The sequence below is a fragment of the Pseudopodoces humilis genome, chromosome 1, assembly GCF_049639895.1.
Source record: "Pseudopodoces humilis isolate 2021_Gansu_Grassland_sample_001 chromosome 1, ASM4963989v1, whole genome shotgun sequence".
In the NCBI taxonomy this organism is placed as follows: domain Eukaryota; kingdom Metazoa; phylum Chordata; class Aves; order Passeriformes; family Paridae; genus Pseudopodoces; species Pseudopodoces humilis.
Window position 1 is genome coordinate 144,752,721 of NC_142200.1, and position 20,513 is coordinate 144,773,233.

Consider the following 20,513-nt stretch of genomic DNA (forward strand, 5'->3'; position numbering starts at 1 on the left):
GCAGGAATGTCTATTATTGGTGAAGGTAATGGTATGTAATCAGGTTGTGCCCTGATGGATCATTGGGTTTGACTGTGTTTATCAGAGCTGTGGCACTTGCATGCTGAGCAGAATTCTGTTCTTTCCTAGGAGCCTGTCTTGAAGGTCCACTCTGGACCCAGGTAAGCATAAAGAAAAGACAAACATCCCTGAAGGATAATGTCCATGCATCAAAATCTCTTTTATCCCTCCTACCAGGAAATACTTTCTTTTATCAATATTTTTCATCTGTAGACTCCAGTGCAGTAATCCTAAATCCACTGACAAAATAATGGGAGACTGCCCCTTGGGCACCAACCAGGTCTGTGCAGCTCTGGCTGTCAGTGACAGCCTAGAAACCCCCGTTAAGTGAGCCAGGAAATAAACCCCAGTGGGTTTGGTGTGCAGAATGCCTGGTGGGGAATTTCCAGTGGGTCCAGAGGAGGCCAGGAGGAGGATCAGAGGGCTGGAGCACCTCTGCTATGGAGGCTGAGAGCTGGAGTTGCTCAGCCTAGAGAAGAATTTATTGCAGCCTTTCAGTACTTGGAGGAAGCCTGTGAGAAAGATGGGGACAAATTTTTTAAAAAACCAGTTGTGATAGGAAAAGGGGTGATGATTTTAAATTGAAGAAGGGTAGATTAGATAGATGAAAGAAGCTTTATACAATGAGTGTGGTGAAGCTCTGGCACAGGTTGCCCAGAGAGGTGGTGGATGCCTCACCTCTGGTCATTCAAGGTCAGGCTGGCCAGGGCTGGGCTTGGCCAGGCAAAGGGTGCTCAGAGCCCATGGCAGATTTCCCATCACAGGCATCATCCCCACATATATCTATATTCACCAATATTATTATTTTTTAATTTATTACCAACTGAATTTCCTCAGAGAGCCCAAAGTTTGTATCTCTAATGATCACTGGTTTTACTTTAAAGCTACCACAATTAGAGTCTTCTACAGAGAGTTTTAATTGGATAGAGAATTAAATACCAAATGAGGTTGACTGTTCATAGTGGCAATGGAATTCCTGATAGTTAAAATTCTTTAAAAATGTCATTGTATTGATTTGAGTTTTCTATTCCCTCCTGTACCTTGTTTCTCTTGGCTGTACACTGATTCCATTATTTTCAACTTTTCAATTTCAGCCAACAAAAATTCCATCCATAAACCAGCATATAAAAATTTCTGAAAAAATATCCCCAAATATACAGAAATGTACATAAAAAACACACACAGGGCCATGCAGTAACAGTGACAAGAAATTGCCTGTGTAATTGGAACTAAAACTGGTAGGAGTAAAACTTATTAAAAATCAATATCATAGAAAGGCAATTAAGAATTTGAAGGGAAAAAAAGCCCTGATTAATTAACTGCAAATTATAAGTATTACTTTGAATTGCATTGTACAGAACAGGCTCAAATTACCAATTATCCCTGCCCGCTTTGTTCAAAGATCATGAATGTGCATTTTAATTTGTGCTGGAGAAAGCTAAATATGCTGAGAACCAGCCTGCAGGATTTTGCAGGAATCACTGGGGATGAGGGTGAACTCCCCCATTACCATATAAATGACATGCACAGACTTATAAATGACATGCAGTGGATCCAGCTCCTATTGTTCCTTCAGATGTAGCGGGAAAATACCGGAAATTAAAATACAGCTTATAACCTGCCAGATAATAAATGTAACCCACACTGCACAAATCCCCATCTACCAAAGATAATTTTGTCTGCTGTTTTTTGCTGATTAAGGGTGGCTTTGGAAAGAAATACCCTCCTTTCCCCTCTTTATCTGTTGCACTTATTGGCAGGATGGAGATGGCTCCAATTTTATCTACCCAACAATCACAATACCTAACGTAGCATAATCTTAATTTCCAAGGTCATCATAGCCTGCTCTAGCTTTAATAAACTTCCTATTTAGTATTGAGGACAATTCCCACATAAAAAAAATAAAGTAAAAAATTAAAAAAGACTGATCATAGCAGCTCCTTTTCCATCAGTATATTCTTACCTCGACATCCATGACATCAGCAGTGCTGCTGTGTTGAGGCCATGGCTGAGCAATATTTCACTATTCCCTGCAGTGGTCTGGGGACTGGCTCTGGTTTTGTGGGGTGTTTGTTGGGCACTTGGCACAGCCAGACCACAGCACATAGCAAGCAGGTGAGAACTTTCCCACTGCCAGACTATGAAATGTAGGTTTTGAAATGCCTCAAAATGTCCTGATGGCAAATATTATGAAATAACAAAGAAAATGCTGCTGTCCTTGCTGAGTATTACCAGAAAGATTTGTACTCTTTGCCATTTATTACTTATCACTAAAACCCAGTTTTCAAAGTCAGGTTATTCCTGGAATATCTGGATGTGGGTTACACTCAGAGGTGCCAATTTTAATACATATATTGTCCTTTCTTTCTAAGACTTCCTTGGCTGCCTTTCATCTCTTCTTGGTAACTTTCCTCCTGTAAAACCCAGCAGCTCTGAGCTGGCTGAACACCTTGGTGCTGGTGCCAGGGGCAGTGCCCGAGGGGGATGCTCAGCACAAACACCCCTGCGAGGGAGGGCTCAGCAGGGAGGGAGCCTGTGACTTGCTCTTCATGCTGCTTCCAAATGATATTTCTGTGTCATTCCCTTCAGTTCCTAAAGACTGTGTGCTCCAGCCTGCAGCTATAAATCCCAATTATGTTGTTGGCATGTTGGGTGGAAGGTTTCATCTTCATCAGGCTTAGCAGGATTCCACCAGGTTATGAAAATACTCAAAGCATGGTTACACCATGATTACACAGATTTTTATAATTCTTATTTTTATTTTTTTTTAGTGTGAAGAACTTTTCTTTAAGGAATGCTAACAGGATATCTGGCTTCTCTTTTGCAAATTTATGTTTCCAGACTGAAAATGGGACCATGATACACTCCTACAAATACAACCACCTGGCTGACTAATTGCCTGTAAATTACCTTTCTAAAGTGCCTCTTGTACTCAGACAGATGGTTTAATATGGTTTTAAGTCCAAATTCATAACTGGTATAAACAGTAATACATACTTACTAAGGATCCAGTTCTTATATTAAAATTTCTTTATAAAAGGTATAAAGAAAAGTAATTGTCAGGTTTGTCCACTGAGGACGGATGTGTGAAGACAAATCCACTCCTTCAATTTCTGTGAATGCACTCGTGGTTCATTGTTTTTTTCTTGAAACTAAAAATAGACATTTACTCAGGAAAACTGCAACCAGGCCATGATTTTATGCTTTCTTTCTTTTTTCAGGTGGTCATCAAAGTACACGGTCTTTCCACTAAGTTAAACTAAAAGCTTGAAAAGAAGTCAGACTGGAGAAGTCACTCTCCATCTTTTGGCGCAATTTAGCTGCTCTTTAGAAGGCAAAGGGCTGTTTCCCATCTAAACCCTATCTCAACTGTGCTTTCAAATGTGTGGTTTCCTACAGGAAAAGGTCAGGTCAAACACGGGGCAGGGCAGGAACCATCTCTGGATGTCCCAGGAAAGTTATTTTGCTGGAACCAAAGCCAAATTCTCTGTGATTTGGTGTTTACTGTGGACTTGCATTTGCAATTTCTACGAAGTCCAAGCAAGTAATTCATGCAGATGAACACCAGATCTGTGAGGGAACAGAAGGTTTGCAGGTTTAAACCAAATTTGCTCAGTCAGGGACAAGCCTGGGCTAGACTCATCATGTTGCTGCCTTTTTCTTCTCCCAGGGAAAGAAGCTCTGCCAGGGCTGGATTCTGAAGTCTCAGTGGGATAGAGGAAAACACACCTCGTGCTTCTCCATGTTTCCTAAAGCTTCCTTCAGCTGCAGTGGCATTCTGCAGTGCTGAGCTGTGAGAGCTGTCATTAAGGATAAACTTGGACCTCAGTAATTGGGAGATCCTGCATTATAACCCTTCCAAATGGCAGCTCAGTTGTTGTTAGGACTGCACTTCTCTTGTGCTACCCCCACCTCTTACCCACAGCTGCAGGCTTCCTGCTAACACAGCCAGAACAACTCCACTAAAAGTTACTATTTCTAAAGTTATCATTTCTCCTTTTGTGGTTTATTATCCAGTCTTGAATCGTTTTAAATCTCACAAAAGCACTGAAACATTCCTGATGCACACCCAGCTTTCCTGGTTCACTACTTGCCAGGTCAGCATCCCATTCAAATTACTCTCACTTGCAAGGTCAAAATCAGATGCCCAAAATTCATAGGCAAACTCCCATAAACAGCCTTGTGTTGTTATTTCTAGAACAAAATAATACTTTGGCTGGGTCATTCTCCAGAGAGAGTTTTTAAAAGATCCCGAGTTCCTGAGTGGGCAGAAGTGAGCTGCTGCTTTGTCTCAGTGTGTTGGCATGGGGGCCATATGAGCAGGGTGACAATTTCTCCCACCATGGCTCCAGGTCTGGTGTTTATCAGCAGTGCCCACAAGCCAGATTCACATCTCCACTGACTCTGCTGAAATGGGGAAACTCACAGGCAAGGAAATTCCCAAATCTACTCCCTGCTCCACAGAAATAGACAATAATCACATCAACTCCCTAGCCCTCCTGACCCTCCCATCCCACCACTGCTCATCCTCAATAGCTGCTGAGATATCCACAGTTGTCACATGCAAGGATTCTGAAAGACTAACATTTAGCTGGAAAATTATTAATCCAGTGTACCATCACACACAATATAATCTGGGCAAGGAGAGCCTTCAGACACTCAGCTCTTTGGGCAATTCACAGGGTGTTGGGGGAGAAGGGAGCAGAGAAGGCAGAGTTAAAAAACAAGATCATTTCAAAGCACCATAACTAATCCTTTCCCTCCTCATGGATTTATGCAACTTTGTGCTGTGCCTCCAAGGGGCAGCACAGCCTCAGCTATTGCATCTGAAATCCATCAGCTGCTGGGGACACAGCTCTTGCCTTCTGTCCTGTTCTCACCATTTCTAGCCTGCTGGTGATACTCCAAAATAATACATGACAATTTAAGGGTTAGGATGGGTCAGTTCAATAATCAAGTGAGGTTTAATTTTTTAAGTGAGGTATTGAATCTTTTAAATAATGTCCATGCCTAGAGTCTGAGGCAAAGACTGGAAAATCAAAACAAATGCAATAAATATAATGATCTCCAGATAATTCCCTTCAAGTAAGTTTTATTTCAATGCCTGTTTTCAGACTGTTGCCTTCAATTTTAAAAGCACAATGGCATGAAAACATAATGCTTTGGTTTTAGGAGCTGTTTTTCTTCAGTTCTATTTCTTACCAGTTTCTCAAATCTTTAATCTAGCTATCATGAAAGCCTCCTGTAAGGAATTGCTTTTGATCTAGTCTTATGCAGTAGCTACTGATGGCTATCTTTTTTCCCCCTGTTATTGTTGTTAAATCAAATACAAGACAATGACTCAACTTTGAGCAAAAGCAAAACTAATGTAGGAGGCAAATGCTTATGAGTCATTTGTGTAAAAAGGGAAGGGCTGAAACGATTTGTTCCTTTTTTTCTGGGATTTGAAAGGCAGGTAAGAGTCCATCAGTCCCTTTAGGATGCAGAACAGTCTGACAGAGCTGGGACAGCTTTAACAACAGGCATTTGACTCCTGCTTACAGGGTGTCCTGTGGGTTGAAAAAGTTCTTATTCCTGTGGAAATCACTAGGGACTAGCCCAGCCTCCCTGCAGAGTGACTTGCACAGACACATCCCTCCAGCTGTGCATCCCGCATATCCTGTGACCAAAACTGAAGGGCACTGCCAGGGTTTGTGCTGGAGGTGAGCAGAGGGATGTGCTGAAAACAGCCAGATCTGGCTTTTCACACCAGGCTCTGCACTTTATTTGGTTTCTAGGGACTAAGGTGAAGGTCTCACTTCAGTTTTGTGTCCTAATTTCTCTCATCTCATCTAAAACCAGGTCAATAATTGTGCCTCAGTTTCTAAAAGTTTGTGCCTATTTCTAAAAAGATGGTAATAATTCCTGTTCTACCAGGACATTATGTGAAGTTTCATTAATTGATGCTTGCAAAAGGCATTAAGGTCAAGACAGAATAATTGCCTCAGTGGAGGTCATAATTAGACTTGTACCAAGAGATACATCTGAGCGTCATCTGTGATGGTCATTTAATCTTTTTCTTGCACTTTAGCTACAAGTGTGGGGGTGCTGAAGGGGAGAGCTGCTCTTAAACTCAGAGACAGCCACTGTATTTAGCATGAATTCAAGCCCTTTAGGAGCCCAAGCAGGCCTGTGCAAGGGATGTTGTGCACAGGTCAGGGGAAGGCTGCAGGGAAGACAAGGAGCAGCCTTGGGGCAGGACAGAGCTGTGGGAAGGGAAAGCCACCAGCAATCCCTGCCTTGGCAGGAGAGGCTGGCCCAGCTCCCCCTGGCTGAGGCTCAGCTCAGGGGTCAGCACTAATCTGATCAAAAAGGGGATTGTGAAAAGCTCATCCGTCTCAGACTGTGAAATCATGCTCTTGAATCCTAATAATTTCTACAGCAACCAGTTGTCACATCATGAGGAATTACGAGCTGAAGTTGGGGGGTGGGGGGGGGAGCAAGATGACACACTTTTGTGAATCCCAAATCTTGCTGTAGGCAGAGCTTCCATAAAAAAATAAAATCACATTTCCATACAGTCTGCTCTAAAAAGTACTTTGTGAAACACTAAGGGTCATATTTCTAAACTTATAGAACTGGGAAGTGTCCCAGGATTATCAGAAGAATCTGAAAAAATCAAAATTCATGCAGAAACTTTGGAGATGATTTCAAGAAGAGATACAATAGAATGATAGATTTTTGTTCTCAAAAAAGCTTATAAATGACATCATTTTAAAAAGAGAACTTTTTTTTCCCCATTCTATTCTGCACTCTGTTCACTTTTCCACTGAATATTTTATGTAACAGCATTTTGAATTAAAATTCAAGTCAAAACCCCCACAAACACACCACCAAAAGCCCAACCACACAGGCTAATCAAAAACAAAATAGGATTTCATCTCACATTGCTTCTTTCCATTCAGGATTCCATTTGCATACTATATTTTTTTCCAGCACATCATGCAGATTTCCGGCTGTGTGCAGCTCTCCTCTGGAATCCTGATGGAGAGAGGAGCTGCTCCAGCTCTCCATGGTTTTACCACAGGGTGGCAATGTAACCTCCACCTTCCTGCTCAGGAGGTGAGTTGTCTCTGATTTCCTCCTTCATTACCTCTTATTCACTCTAATTATCATATTTGTAGGTGGCAATTACAGTCTTCTGAGTTTCTGCTTTCCATTTCCTCAATAAATTTAATAGAGGCTTGTTGGGTTTATTTTTCAAATAAACTCTGCAACGTTTCTAAGGACATTAACCCTGTAATATGAGTTTTTCTTCCAGTTAATGCAATATTGCATGTTCCTCTGATCTCTAATGAAGTTTTGAGGACCACTCTGGAACTGTTCCCTTTTGCCAACAAGCATTCATGTGCCCTTCAGTATTAACCCTTTGCTTTCAAGATAGGAGCTCTCTTTGGACTATGCTGCTTTTGTTGCCTCATTGGAATTGAGTAAAGTCTCAAATTCTTTAAAAGCAGCTTAAAAAGAATGAGTGAAATACAAAAAAGAAAAATAAGGAATATGTTCAAAAGAATAGCAACAACAACAGAAAACAGTAAAATATTCAGCCTGGAAAGGAATTACAGGTGCAGAATGAAAGGTGATCCATGAGAAAACATGCTTTTAAAATCACACTTAGGAGTAAACTTCATTAGTCTTCATTTTAAATTATTGTGATACTGAGAAAATAAAAAAGAAAATTAAAAAATCTATTTGTTACTACTTTTAAAATCAGTATGCATCAAAAGTCTACATCTAAACTACAATATAAACATTTGTTTCTGTACTTTAGAGAAGTGTGGTTACTGCTCATATACAAATATAACTATACCAGGTCTCAGAAGAAAGGTTTTTTCCTCTGGTTCATAGGCCAGGCATCACAGATTTAAGGCTTAATCAATGATAGCCAACAATACAACACTATCTAAGTCAGTAAAAACACTCAAATAATCTTGAAGCAAAAATCAGGGAACTTTAAGGAATATGTACATTTGTTAGAGGTATCAGCTTCTGCTTAGCTGTACAATTCTGATGTGGATCTAATATATAAACCAGGGCATTGTACATACTGTAATTGTGAATTTTACATCTAAATTTCTGGAAAATTTGCCTGAACTATGGGAAATATTTCTCAGCTAAGAGTTTGACATTCAAATAATCTGCCCAACAGAGTATTTACAGTGGTCATTCTCTGCTGTATAATCAGTACCAGGTGAGATGAAGAGTAAATAATTTCTTGGTGTAGCTTATATTCATATGGCCAGTACAGTTGCAGAACCATCTAGGACACCTCAATACATCACAGGAAGTTCTATGAATAAAAACACAGAGCACTTGATAGTTTGGTTTTGGTACAATATGACACCACTCTCATTAAAATCTGAAAAACACTTTAAAAGTGAAAAGACATCCTTTCAAAATACAAAGTTAAGGAACTTTTTAAGAAGAGGTATTTTAAATAACTAAAAATAAAACACAATATTCAGCTTTTAGGAACATTTTGTGTTCCTGTGCTGTTTGGTGTGACTCAAAGCAATGGAATCATTTTTTCCAGTGCAGAGTGACATGCAAGGACTTTTATGGTCTTAAAGCTTCTTACAGTTGGAGAATACAGCACAGCAGCTTTTCAGTCATTAAAAATAAAATAAATAATAAAAAAATAAATGTGGTATTCTAATCACAATTTTTTGGTATGCAAACAGTACCACAAACCGGCTGAGAGAGGGTTCATCCAGCACCAGAATGACACAGGTAAACACAGAAATGATCATGATCCTTTTGGAAGAAAAGAACTGGGAAGAATGGCAACCAATCCAGGTCTCAAGGCTCAGCTGTGCTGTGGAGATAGTTCTCAAAGTAAGAAACCTGTTTTCAATGGAAAGAGAGGAAAGCAGGCAAAGAGGCCAGGCAACACACAAGTGGTTGGGGCTGTTCTTGCTGGAGGCTGCAGAGCTGAGCAGACATCTCAACATGGGTTTATTTTGGTTTTACCCCTCTGCAGTGTCTGGCAGTGCCTTGGTGGGCCATGAAACCTGGCTCAATACATATCCCTAACCCCAGACTCTGAGAAACCCTGGTGGATGCGGGCAAGAGCTGCAGAGAGCCAGACAGTGCAAGTCTGAGCAGTGCCTGCTGCTCTTTGCCATGGATTTGAAGGAAAACATCTACATGTTACTGCCTTGCTTGGTCTCTGCAATCCTCATCCCAGGACAGGACTGAAGGTTTCGGCCATCCTGGATTTGGTCCCTGCTGTCCCACACTGGCTGCTGTGCCCCTGTGTGTGGTGTTTGCTGGCACCTGGCATCCCCAGCCCGGCACACAGCAGCCAGTGCATCTCTGCACAAGTATGTTTTACTGCTCAACCCACCCAAAAGCTTTAGGATCATCTTCAAAACTTGCCATTTCCCCCTACTTTTCTAATTACTGTTAGCTCTGTGGCAAAGATTCCCCTTAGACCTGTACTCGTTGAAGACTGGAAAGCAGCTGGTGCAGGAGCTGCACCATATGGTAGTTACTTATAGCAATGTAAACTAATTGAGTGTTGAGGGTGATAGAATCCCTGGATGCTTTATCTTTCAGGCACTGCTGGCATGTCAATTGATAGCTCTAAAGATCTGCTCTAGCTCTTCAGTTCTGACAGAGAGCAGAACCCAGCCAGAGTCAGCTCCATGTCCTGGTTGGTGTCAACACTGCAGTCACCACTGGGCTGCTTTGGCACAATTTGAAAATACCCTGCAGTGTATCACCCACATCCCTCATGTCTTCAAGGTGTGAGGCCCCATGGAGAGCTGCTAGCTGGGAACACTGCTGGGAAAAGCAGTCTTGATTTCCCAGTACCAGGATCTGAGCACGCTGGTCATCGTGCCTCGCACAGCGCCCAGCACAGGCAGGAAAATGGAAGGCTGTTTTTCACATACAAGGATTTAACCTCTTGCTTATTTCACACACGAAGATTTAACCTCTGCTGGAGGCAACAGTGGACTTGAGCTCTGTGGGGTTCTCCCAGGTCCCCAGCTGGCCCTTAGCAGTGATGCACCCCTTGAATTTCACATCATTACTCCTCTGCTCTTCCAGTCACAGACCCACTCTGACCTCTGATTGCTTCCAGATGGCATTGGGATTTGGAGTTGTAGATCTTAAACTGTATTTCGATTTGGTTCTTTGTCTTTTTTTTTCTTTCTTTCTCTTTAAATTAGGGAAGCTGATGTACACAAATTATAAGATGACTCGTGTCATAATTTTGGATATTCTTTTCATTTCCCTGCTATTATACAACAACAGAATCACATATCTCAGCAGAATTTCTATCCCTTTCATGTAGCTTTCTCTCATTCTAATTTGGACAGAGTACATTCCTTTTTGGTTTTTTTTATTTCTTAAGGCAGATTATTTTATCTTTATTCAGGCCAGGGAGCAGTGAGACAAATAGGAAAGCTAATTAAACAGCCTGTAGCTTTTGCACTGGCCCCTTAATTTCCAAAAGCAAGGCTGTATCAACAAAGAAACCTACAGGAAATTAATTTTTAGGTCAAATTGATGGAATTATACACTAATATAAAATTTCTATGACTGTCTTTCAATTTCTTTCTTCTTTCTGTAATCACTTCTTGATTGCAGCACTTTGAAAACATTAAGCTTTCTTTCTTCCTAGCATGTTTTTCAAATAAATGTTCATGGACACCCTCAGAAGAAGAAAATTACCAATTTTCCTTAGGGAAATAACGAGGCACATATAAATTTATCATGATAAAGAGCTCCATTCCCTACAACCATCATGTACAAGCAGTTTATGTGCATTTACCCTGTTGTATATATTGCTTTATGTTGTATAAAAACAGGCATTCTTTGTAATCTCAGAGCCAGAATGTCTAACAGCAAAGATATCAGAAAAAGACATCAAAACTATACATAAGATCATAAAATTTTAGCTCTAGAAGAAGCCCAAAGAAGTCCTAATCCCCTCCTTGCACTGAAATAGGATTGATGCTTATCTCAACAACCCATGACAAAAATCTGTTTAATTCACTCTTGAAAATCCCTCAGGACAGAGATCCCTGCAGTATCCCTGGGAACCCTGCCCTAACAGCTGTATTTCCACTTTAAAATACTGTACATCATTTTGGTACAAATTAATTAAATTCTTTTAATATCTTACAACGTTCTACAGCCTGGAAGACTCTTACATGTGTCACAGCCCCCCAGCTCAATTCTACCAATATAGAAATGATGAATTTTTGTTTTACATGCAGTGAACCTGATCACCTAAATACATTTTTTGTGTTTTATACTATCAAACCACAGAAATTATTCTATGGAGGAAAAGCATGGCTTTTAAATTCAACTGGATTTGAAAATAGCCTTTAACATGCCACTCTTTATTTTCTGGGAATAATAGTGTTTTAAGATCCCTCCTGTGAGACCCTGATAGTTGGACATAAAGCACGAATATTTCAGCAAGACCCTCTCGTTCAGCTTTGTGGTGCAGATCCAGGGCAACACCATCAGCTTCCATGGAGTTCTTCCAGACTTCAACTTAGCATGGCATAGGTCAAAATCTGTTCTGCAGTATCTGAAGTGCTGGTATACTAATTAGTCATTAAAGATACCAACATAATCAGAACATGAGGACACGGCTCTCCAATAGACAATTTCACCCAAGGCCACTGTAATAAAACTGGTGCAGAGAACCAGTGTGCAAGCAGAACACCACAACAGCTCTGTTATACAACTCACAATACACCATATTTTGGAAATATTTGACTCTAGTGATACAACACCTATTTTGTGATACCTACCAGGGCTTCAGGGCAAACAAAAACAACTTCACTCACTGAACACCTCTTAAGGTACAGGCAGCTGCTGGCTGAGCTGCGACATCAGGATGAACAACTGGCTTCCTTCCACTGGCCCAAGGAGATCACTGACCACAGTAAATAATATTCTCTTTTCCTTCCAAAAGCCATCCTGAAGCGCGAATGATGGTCATCCAAAAATTAGAGGATGACAGGTGTTGGTTTTGGCTGGCATCCTCCTTCCAAACAACCTTCTGCAGAAAGGGAAGGTTAAAGACTGGGCTAGAGCTGGCAGGGTTTCTCATGGTGCAGTGCTGGATTTTGAAGCCAGTCCAGGTAACAGCAGATTTTAAAGTTTTTTCAGGATCTTGCTGATTTCTAGGCAGGCATTCACAATGTGCACTGTAAATGGTTCAATTTTCCCTGACTTTTGCCAGCTGAGAAGGGCCAGAACCTTATTCCTTGTGATGCAATCTGTAATGGGAACTTCCTTGGGACAGGGGAACCTGAGGTGATGGAACTTCTATAGAATCTTTCATGACATCATCTGGTGAAATTTAAGACTCTCTTTTCCTCTGCTTTAACATGCATAAAGCAATATAATGTGGCATCTAGTTCATCTTCACTGCAACAGAATTTTATATGATAGAAACATCCACTTCAAACACATGGCTGAGGTCAAGAGCTGCTCTTCATCCTTTGACTGCAACTAAACTGGGCAGATTTTATGCACATTTGGTATAAATCAGTGTGCACATAACAGTGCACAAAAACCCACTTTCAATAGGCAGCTAAATAAAGGCTAACTGAGACTTGGATGGCCCCAGGTGCTGCCCAGCAGCTGCATGCACTCAATGGACAACACTGAATGATGTCCAAAATGCCAAACAGAGGAATACTTCCTGTTTTACTATGGAGACATTGTCACTGAAGCACCACACTGCTTTACCTTACCTAAGCAAGCACACAAATGAGGGAAAAAATTCCACACAGCTTCCCCCAAAACCCCTGAAAAATATCAGCACGTACTTGAGAGAAAACTAATGGGTTTTAGACTTGCATTTCTGGCACTATCAGTGTAGTTTCCCAGTTCCAAATCTTTCCCAAATTCCCTTTACCCTATAGCAGCTGTGTAGAACTGCAAATTTACCCATGTCCATGGAATATTTTCTTTGTGACTGAAAATATGAAAGTTCTTAAAATTTTCCTATTTTCTCTATATTCTCTGTCCCAATGATTCTTCACATATCTTGTCAAAATAGAATAATCTGTAGTCCCATTAAGGACGGTTTCTTTCACTGTCTGCAGCAATAGCTTCTGTATGGCAAGAGATTTATTTATCCAGAGTATCTTAAAAAATGCAGTGATGAGTCAGTCCAATTCTTCATCTCATTCTCCCCCACCAGGTTTTGAAGCTTCTAATTACTGGGAAAGGTTAGCCCTGCCTGTGAATTATGAGGATATGTCATCTCCTTCTCTGGTGGCACTAAACAGGAGCTTCAGGACATACTTGCTTTCAGGCTAATTATGAATGCTCCTTTTCACATTCAGACATAACTTGATCATCAAAGTTCCTGCTTCCAAGCAGAAGTTCAGCATCCTCATGTCATACAATGAAAAACTGCTTCAGCAGACTTACTGACTGGTTTCCCAGTACTAAGACCACTTCCAGAGTCTCAGAATTAATATTTCTAAGCATAAGAAATATGTCTACTTCACTTGCTTGAAATGCTATAGGCATAAAAGATCATGCTCAAAATAACTGATATTTGATTTGGCAGCTCCTGCCAGGCGCTGCACTTCCGAGACCAGTCATACATGTCTAAATATACCCTCTGATATTTTTGTGAGATGCTGATTAAATTATGGAAAAGATTTTTCTTTATTACTGTGTTCTCTTCCCTCTCTTTATAAAGTGTACAAAAAGAGCAGAAGCACTATTAGCATGAATCAGCCAGCAGCTTTGGATGTGTAGTTCCCATAAGCTCGGAGAGAGTTTCAGGGAAATATATGTGAGGGGAAATTGGGAGCCTTTCCTAGATCTGGCAGAAAAAAATTCTGCAGTTTCATTGTCTTAATGACGATGACATCCTGGCCTCTCCCACCAGGTGTCACTGCGAAGTCACACAAGAGGATCTGTTGGTGATGATGCAAGATGCAGACAAAAATGAAGATTAATAAGGCATAGGAGTCATCTCTGAAAAAGAGTCTTTTTTTTTTCCCCCTCCTCCTGGTTCCTAGCCAAAAAAGAAAAACAGCAACACCACTGTGCTTTAAGCTCAACAAAGCAGAGTATCAGTTTTAAAGGATGACTGTGTAAAGCTCTTACTACTCAAGAGATTTAAATGTGTGTGGTGGCAGCTGGGGCTGGGGCTTGGCTGCCAGGCATGGGGCCCTCTTGATGTCTGAGGATGAGGAGATATGTCCCAACCATGGTGTCAAAACAAAGTCTGGAATGGGGATTCTCAATTTGATATGATCTTGAGATTTAGAGACTTCCAAATTTAGAGACTGTCTCTGATCCCCTGATCCTCTGACAGTGGCATGGGACAAGGGAGTAACTCACAAGCAATTCTTATTAACTCAGTTCTTACTTTTTAACTCACATGCTATTCTTACCAAAGTCCCTAATAACCACAGATACGTCCCACAGAACAAGCTGCAAAATTGTTCCTTCATTTTTCTAGTTTCTACTCTGGTATCTGAGGACACATGCAGCAAACTCCTCATGTCACACTTATGCATGGCATTGGAACATCTGTCGGTGAAAATCCTTCCCTCCCCTGCCAGCAGTGACAGAAGCACACACCACTGTTTCACATCCTTGATTTCCAAGCATGCACCTAGAACACAGCACTAGATGCTATCCAGCTTTACCTGTGAGCACAGACTTGCTCAAAGGAGACCACACCAGGACTTTCTAGAAGTGCAGCCCAGAGGAGGTCCCTAAAAGGACCCTGACTTACCCTGCTGGGCTGCTCCTGGTCTGGCAGCAACATGCCAGTATGGAGCGAAGTCCTCCTGCCCCATTCCCCAGGATTCAGCATCACATGATCTCCAAATCAACAAATTTCCAAACTGCAACACAGGGACACCTCAATCTTCTTTTGTCACTTCACAGAATCATGGAGGTGACCTCCATCAGAGTGTCTTGCTGCCACCCTTCCTCACAACAGCTGAACAGCCTTTCCATGTGCTTGATAGCAAATTAGGACACTTTAATTACACCCTGACAGAATTAACTTCTGTGGAAGAGTGCTCTAAAAAAAGCATATAAATGAAATTAATTTTACTTGCAATTTACTTTTTAAATGCACATTATTTTTAAGATATTACTACTTATATGCAGAACACATAAATACTCTTATTGCTTTGGAAGTCCCTTTTGCTACACCACCACTTGCTTTAAAATAATCTGCAAGACTTATCGTTGCTAAAACATATTCTCAAACCAACAATGATCATACAGCAAACTGAAATAAAAACCACTCTGCTGCTGCTATGCATTTAAATGTGTAGCTGATTTCAGCAGCAGAACTTTAAACTCTGTTTTATAGGATATCACTCGATTTTAGTACAAGCATCTATCAGGCACAGCTCTGAAAATGTTAAGTCAGACTATGAAAACATTGTCAATGCTTATTTTAGTAATAAACCCCATGCTTAATCTATGCTTTCATGTTATAGTAATCTATGTATCAATCTATAAACTTCCAGCTAAATACACTAAGTAGATTAAGCTCTGATTGATTTGAAATGTTTTTCACTATATTATCAAAAGTCTACAGATCAGCATAAATACCTCGAAGAAATTTTTTCTCCTTTGGCAGATTTACAAAAGCAGAGCTTAACTTGAATTGAAATGAACTTCTGCATTTTTCCAGGGCAAAAAGCCTGTCAAGTTTACTCTAGATCTGCTGTGCTTCTGGACTTAGGAAAAACCTGTGATTAATAGTGCAGCATGTCTGCATTGTGTCGTGACAAGAGCGGTGACATTGTGAAGGGAAGAGTCCCCCCGTGTCTGCCACACATGTGAGGTGTCGGGAGTCACCCCAAAGGGTGGCACTGCTGGGCTGCCATCCGCAGAGCTCACCGAGCAAACAGCAAACAGAAAGGGGAGCGGGGGATTGCTCTTGGTGTGCTCTTGCTACGTAGATAAAAGTTGTTAAAAGTCATCTTCCTCAAATAGAAAACACCGAGTTTTATTTTCTGAGCTGCATTTTGGGGAAGTGAGAAGCAGGTTGTGAGCTGTGACAGTAACCCAGCGGGCGCTGCGAGGAGGCTCTGCTGTCGCTGCCAAGGGTCACAGAACTTCAGCAGCAAAAAGAGCATGGGAGGGAAGAGGAGTGTGCTGAACTCTCTGTGATCCCCATTCTCGCAGCTCTTCTTGCAGACTATCTGCCTGGAGCTGGCTGCACAGATGGAGGGAGATTTCTGCATATGCTCAGCACTCATCCTGGTAGAGCGCTGAGACGGCAGCAGTGCAAACAAACACGGGGCTGAGCGACCCACCCAGCTCGGCTGGGGAGGTGGGGAAGGCATGGTACAAACCACAGCAGGAATGGATGAAGAGCAGAAATAGTCTTGAGGTGGTACAGTTCAGTCTTTGCCAAGTTTTCAAGCATTTCCAGTCAGGTAAGTTCTGATTTAAAATGTTGTCCAAGTTTATCCCACGGAAGAGGTGGCATCCAAGAAAAGGAAAGACTTTGGAAAAACAAAGGTGACTGTGTGTTGGCAGAGTATCCCAGGTTAAAGCTCACTGGCAACCGTAGCTGGATTCTCTTGGACCCCACTCGGGAGGTGTCTCTCATTTCTCAATTGTCCTTATCCATTTATCCCTATGGAATATCCAGCTTCCTCTGCATCCTGCTCCATCCATCCATGCATGTAGACAGCTGCTGTCTGAACACTGCAGACCCAACACCATGACCCCACAGCTTGTTCAAGCACCTGGCACAAGTCCTCAGTCCTGACACCAGCCCCAGGTTCACCTCCATGAGGATTGCACAAGTAATGACAAGAGAAGGAGCTCAGCTCACACAGTTCATCTCTGGATTTGATTTTGGATTCCCATTAGTTGGGAACGTTTAAATCAGGTTTTCCTCTGGGACCTTCTCCACCTTGCTTGTGAAAGAAGAGAGTCATTTAGTTCAATATAAACTGTATTAGGACACAAAGTGACATTTCCAAATCCTAATTTCTTTCAAACACACTCCCAGTGAACAGCAGTTTCAGTGGTCCTGATCTGCCTTGTGCCTCACAGGTTACAGAACCTGGCTTGGGATAACCAGACTGGTATCGATCACACATTCATTCCTTACCCTAGCACATTAACATAAAGTTAACAAGCAAATTCATTCCAGAGGGCAAACCTGAAAGTCAATGTCAGCCAAGAAATTGCTTGAGCAATCCTGTAATTGAATAAAAATATGTGTCAGCAAAACAAGTGTCATCCTGGGCTTGCTGGTGCGCTCTGAGTTCACGGGCTTGACAAACTCCTCTCAGCGTGGTGCTGTGTGAGACACTCTGCAAGGAGACCTGATGTACTAAATGTTTATCAGCCAAATTTGGGTACTAGTAGGCACATTTGACCTGCAGAGTCAAAGAGCCTGCCCACAACTTCACCAGCAAATTAACAGATAAAGTGAAAGAAAATTAGCATTTTGTAACTTCTTGGCCACTTCTCTGGTTACAAAGTGCTTTCACAGCACAGGGAGGACATTTACTCACAAATACGCTGTATTACAGTAGAAACATGTCTTTAAATATAAAAAATAATAAACCCCCTAGTATCAGATTTTTCCATGAATGTGTTTGATGAGTTTGTACACTGATTTATGGGATCAGCATCTTTGGGAGGGCCAAACAAACTCATTTATTTTAATTCCTTCATTTCTGAGTCCAAGGGCCCCTGTCTAGCTGTGATACAGACCAATTTAAGAGTAGTGATTCCTGGTTTTACACCAATTAACTGTTAATGGCATTTTGTAATCTATTCTGTTCTATTAAGCCTCAAGAAAACTGGGAGCAGCCAACAGAACACAGTTAATAGATGTATCTGGAAACTTTCTCTCTGTAGAGATAAGAAAACCTTGGGACTATGCTGGGACCTGTAAAAGAAAGTGTGACTTTAGAGGGAAGCTGTGTCACAGGAAAGAGACACTGCCAGGTCCAAAAGCCAGGATCCTTGTGAGAAGGAACTACTGGCAGCAACAGAGAGTGGTATGTATGTTTTAAATAAATAATAAAGAAATAAATATATTTTATTTTACACATTTACATCTACCTGTGTGTGTGTATTAAAATTTTTATTCTTTAAAAGCTTTCAACAACCCACAGAAGAACTGGGGGTGGTGAGGATCCTCTCCTAAGCTAATGAGCAGTTGACATCACTTTTCAAGCAGCTGCTCACAGACACCGAAATGGACATTTGCCAGCTGAAAGGATCAATGAAAAGCAGTGCTCCAGAGATGACCCTCCACCCTGTCAGGCCCATTTTCAAGGGAAAGAAGCCAATTACCGGGGTCTGCTTTGAGAAATTCTTTTAGGTGGCAAGGCCCAGCTTCCAAGGTCCACCTAGTTCTGTAGAAAACAGCTAATCAAGCAGAATTGTTTCCTCGCTTTTTCCTTTAAGATAGAACTCCTTTCCCTCCCCATTTCAGTCCTTTTTTGTCATTTGAAAACTGGCACATCCATGAGTGATTGCAGGTGCCATTAAATAATGAAGCAGTTCTGTTCATTAAAGCCCAGTGATTTATTACCTTTGGACTAAGGGAAAGAAAACAGCCTGAAAACAGAATTCTTACACCATTTCACATTATTTCCAGTCCAGCACATCAGACAACTGTTAGAATAGCAGGTTTTCAGCTCTGTGGTCCACCAGTGCCCAGAAATTCAATCCTGGATGTCTAATTCCAACAAGGTCTGTAATTCTAGACTGTAACTTAAACTCATGACTAACTGCTGGCCTAAATGTTGTGTCCTACCTTCATACAGCCAGTCGCTGAGCCCATTGAAAATAACACCTTCCTTTCCTGTGGAAACCACTCGGATGGCTTGTTTCCCCACATGGGCACAGTAATAGATGTTATTCTCAAAGATAAATATCTGATTTGAAGGAAAAAAAAAGAAAAAAGAAAAAGAGAACAGCATTAAGCAGCGGCTCCAGCATAAAATGTTGCATTTTGCTTTTACAATAATTGGCAGTACAGAATCACATATCACAGTTTTATGGCATCTTTTGTCAAAAAAAAGGATTTCCACAGCTTGCCTCCAATGCTGTCAGCTAATACAAAGATGCTAATTTACAACAAACTGAAGCCTTGGTGCTTTGATATGAGCTTTATTTCTCTCACTTCTGTCTTCATTTCAGAAAATGGACAGTTCAGTTAGAGGGCATGAGATGAAGAATGCCATTGCTCAGATTTTGAGAGTTGTTAAAGCTATTGCTGTGAAATGCTGTGAATCAAACTCTTTATTTATTTATGTTTAAATGCTGATCAGGAAGTAAAGCTTTAGCCAGCCAATAATAAAAGTATTGTTCTATGGCAACAGTTTATCACGTGGTTAAATTGTTCTGTGTTCCTCTGTCATATATAGCACAATTCCTGCCCCCTCACCCCAAAGTGAAGCACATCTTGCTCTAAGGAGAGTCATAGAATCACAGAATCACTTGGTTCTAAAACACTCTTAAAGTCTTTAAGGTCCCTTCCAACCCAAACCATTAACCCAGCACTGCCAAGCCCATCCCTAAAGCACATCCCCCAGTGCCACACCTACACATCTTTTAAATACCTCCAGAGATGATGATTCCACCACTGCCACAGACAGCCTGTTCCCATGCTTGACAGCCCTTTCTGTGGAGGAATTGCTCTTAGAATCCAACCTAAACCTCACTGGCACAACTTGAGGCCATTTCCTCTTGTTTGCTCCTTGGGAAAAGAGACTGATCCCCCCTTGCTACAGCCTAAGTGTAATTGTGGTAATCAGGTAATTGTGGAGTGATGAGGCTCCCCCTGAGCCTCCTTTTCTCCAGGCTAAACAGTCCTAGCTCCCCCAGCCACTCCTCATAAGATTGGAGCTCCAGACCCTTCCCCAGCTCCACTGCCCTTCTCTGGACATGATCTCAAAGTCTTTCTTGTTGTGAGGGAACTGAACACAGGATTGGAGCTGCAGCCTCACCAGTGCCCAGTACAGGGGGAGAATCACTGCCCTGGTCCTGCTGGCCACACCGTTTCTGACACAGGCCAGGATGCCTTTGGCTTTCTTGGCCACCTGGGCACACCTGGCTCATGTTCAGCTGCTGTTGACCAGCACCCCCAGGTCCCTTCCTGCAGGGCCACTTTCCAGCCACTCTGCCCCAGCCTGCAGCACTCCTTGCAGTTATGACCCAAATGCAGGACCCAGCACTTGGCCCTGTTGAACCTCACACCACTGGCTCCTTTTGTAGACAGGCATCACATTTTCTGACCTCTGGCCAGCTGGACCCTCCCCAGTTAGCCAGAGCTGCTGGTAAATGATGGGAAGTGGCTCAGTGAGCACTTCTGCCAGCTGCCACAGAACCCTTGGATGGATCCTCTGCATCTCGGACACTTGTGTGTGTCTAAGAGGTGTGGCAGGTCACTGACCCTTTCACCTTATGGG

General features: G+C 41.8%; 1 protein-coding gene across 4 annotated transcripts in view; it reads right to left on the reverse strand.

Moving 5' to 3' along the window:
* Positions 1 to 20,513, reverse strand: part of DPP6 (dipeptidyl peptidase like 6) — a 534,726-nt gene that overhangs the window by 62,265 nt on the left and 451,948 nt on the right. For all 4 annotated transcript variants that reach the window (XM_088054737.1, XM_088054745.1, XM_005527745.3 and 1 more), the window contains exon 8: positions 18,857 to 18,977. In XM_088054737.1, the coding sequence (XP_087910863.1) occupies positions 18,857 to 18,977 (121 nt within the window). The remainder of the gene's footprint in view (positions 1 to 18,856; positions 18,978 to 20,513) is intronic.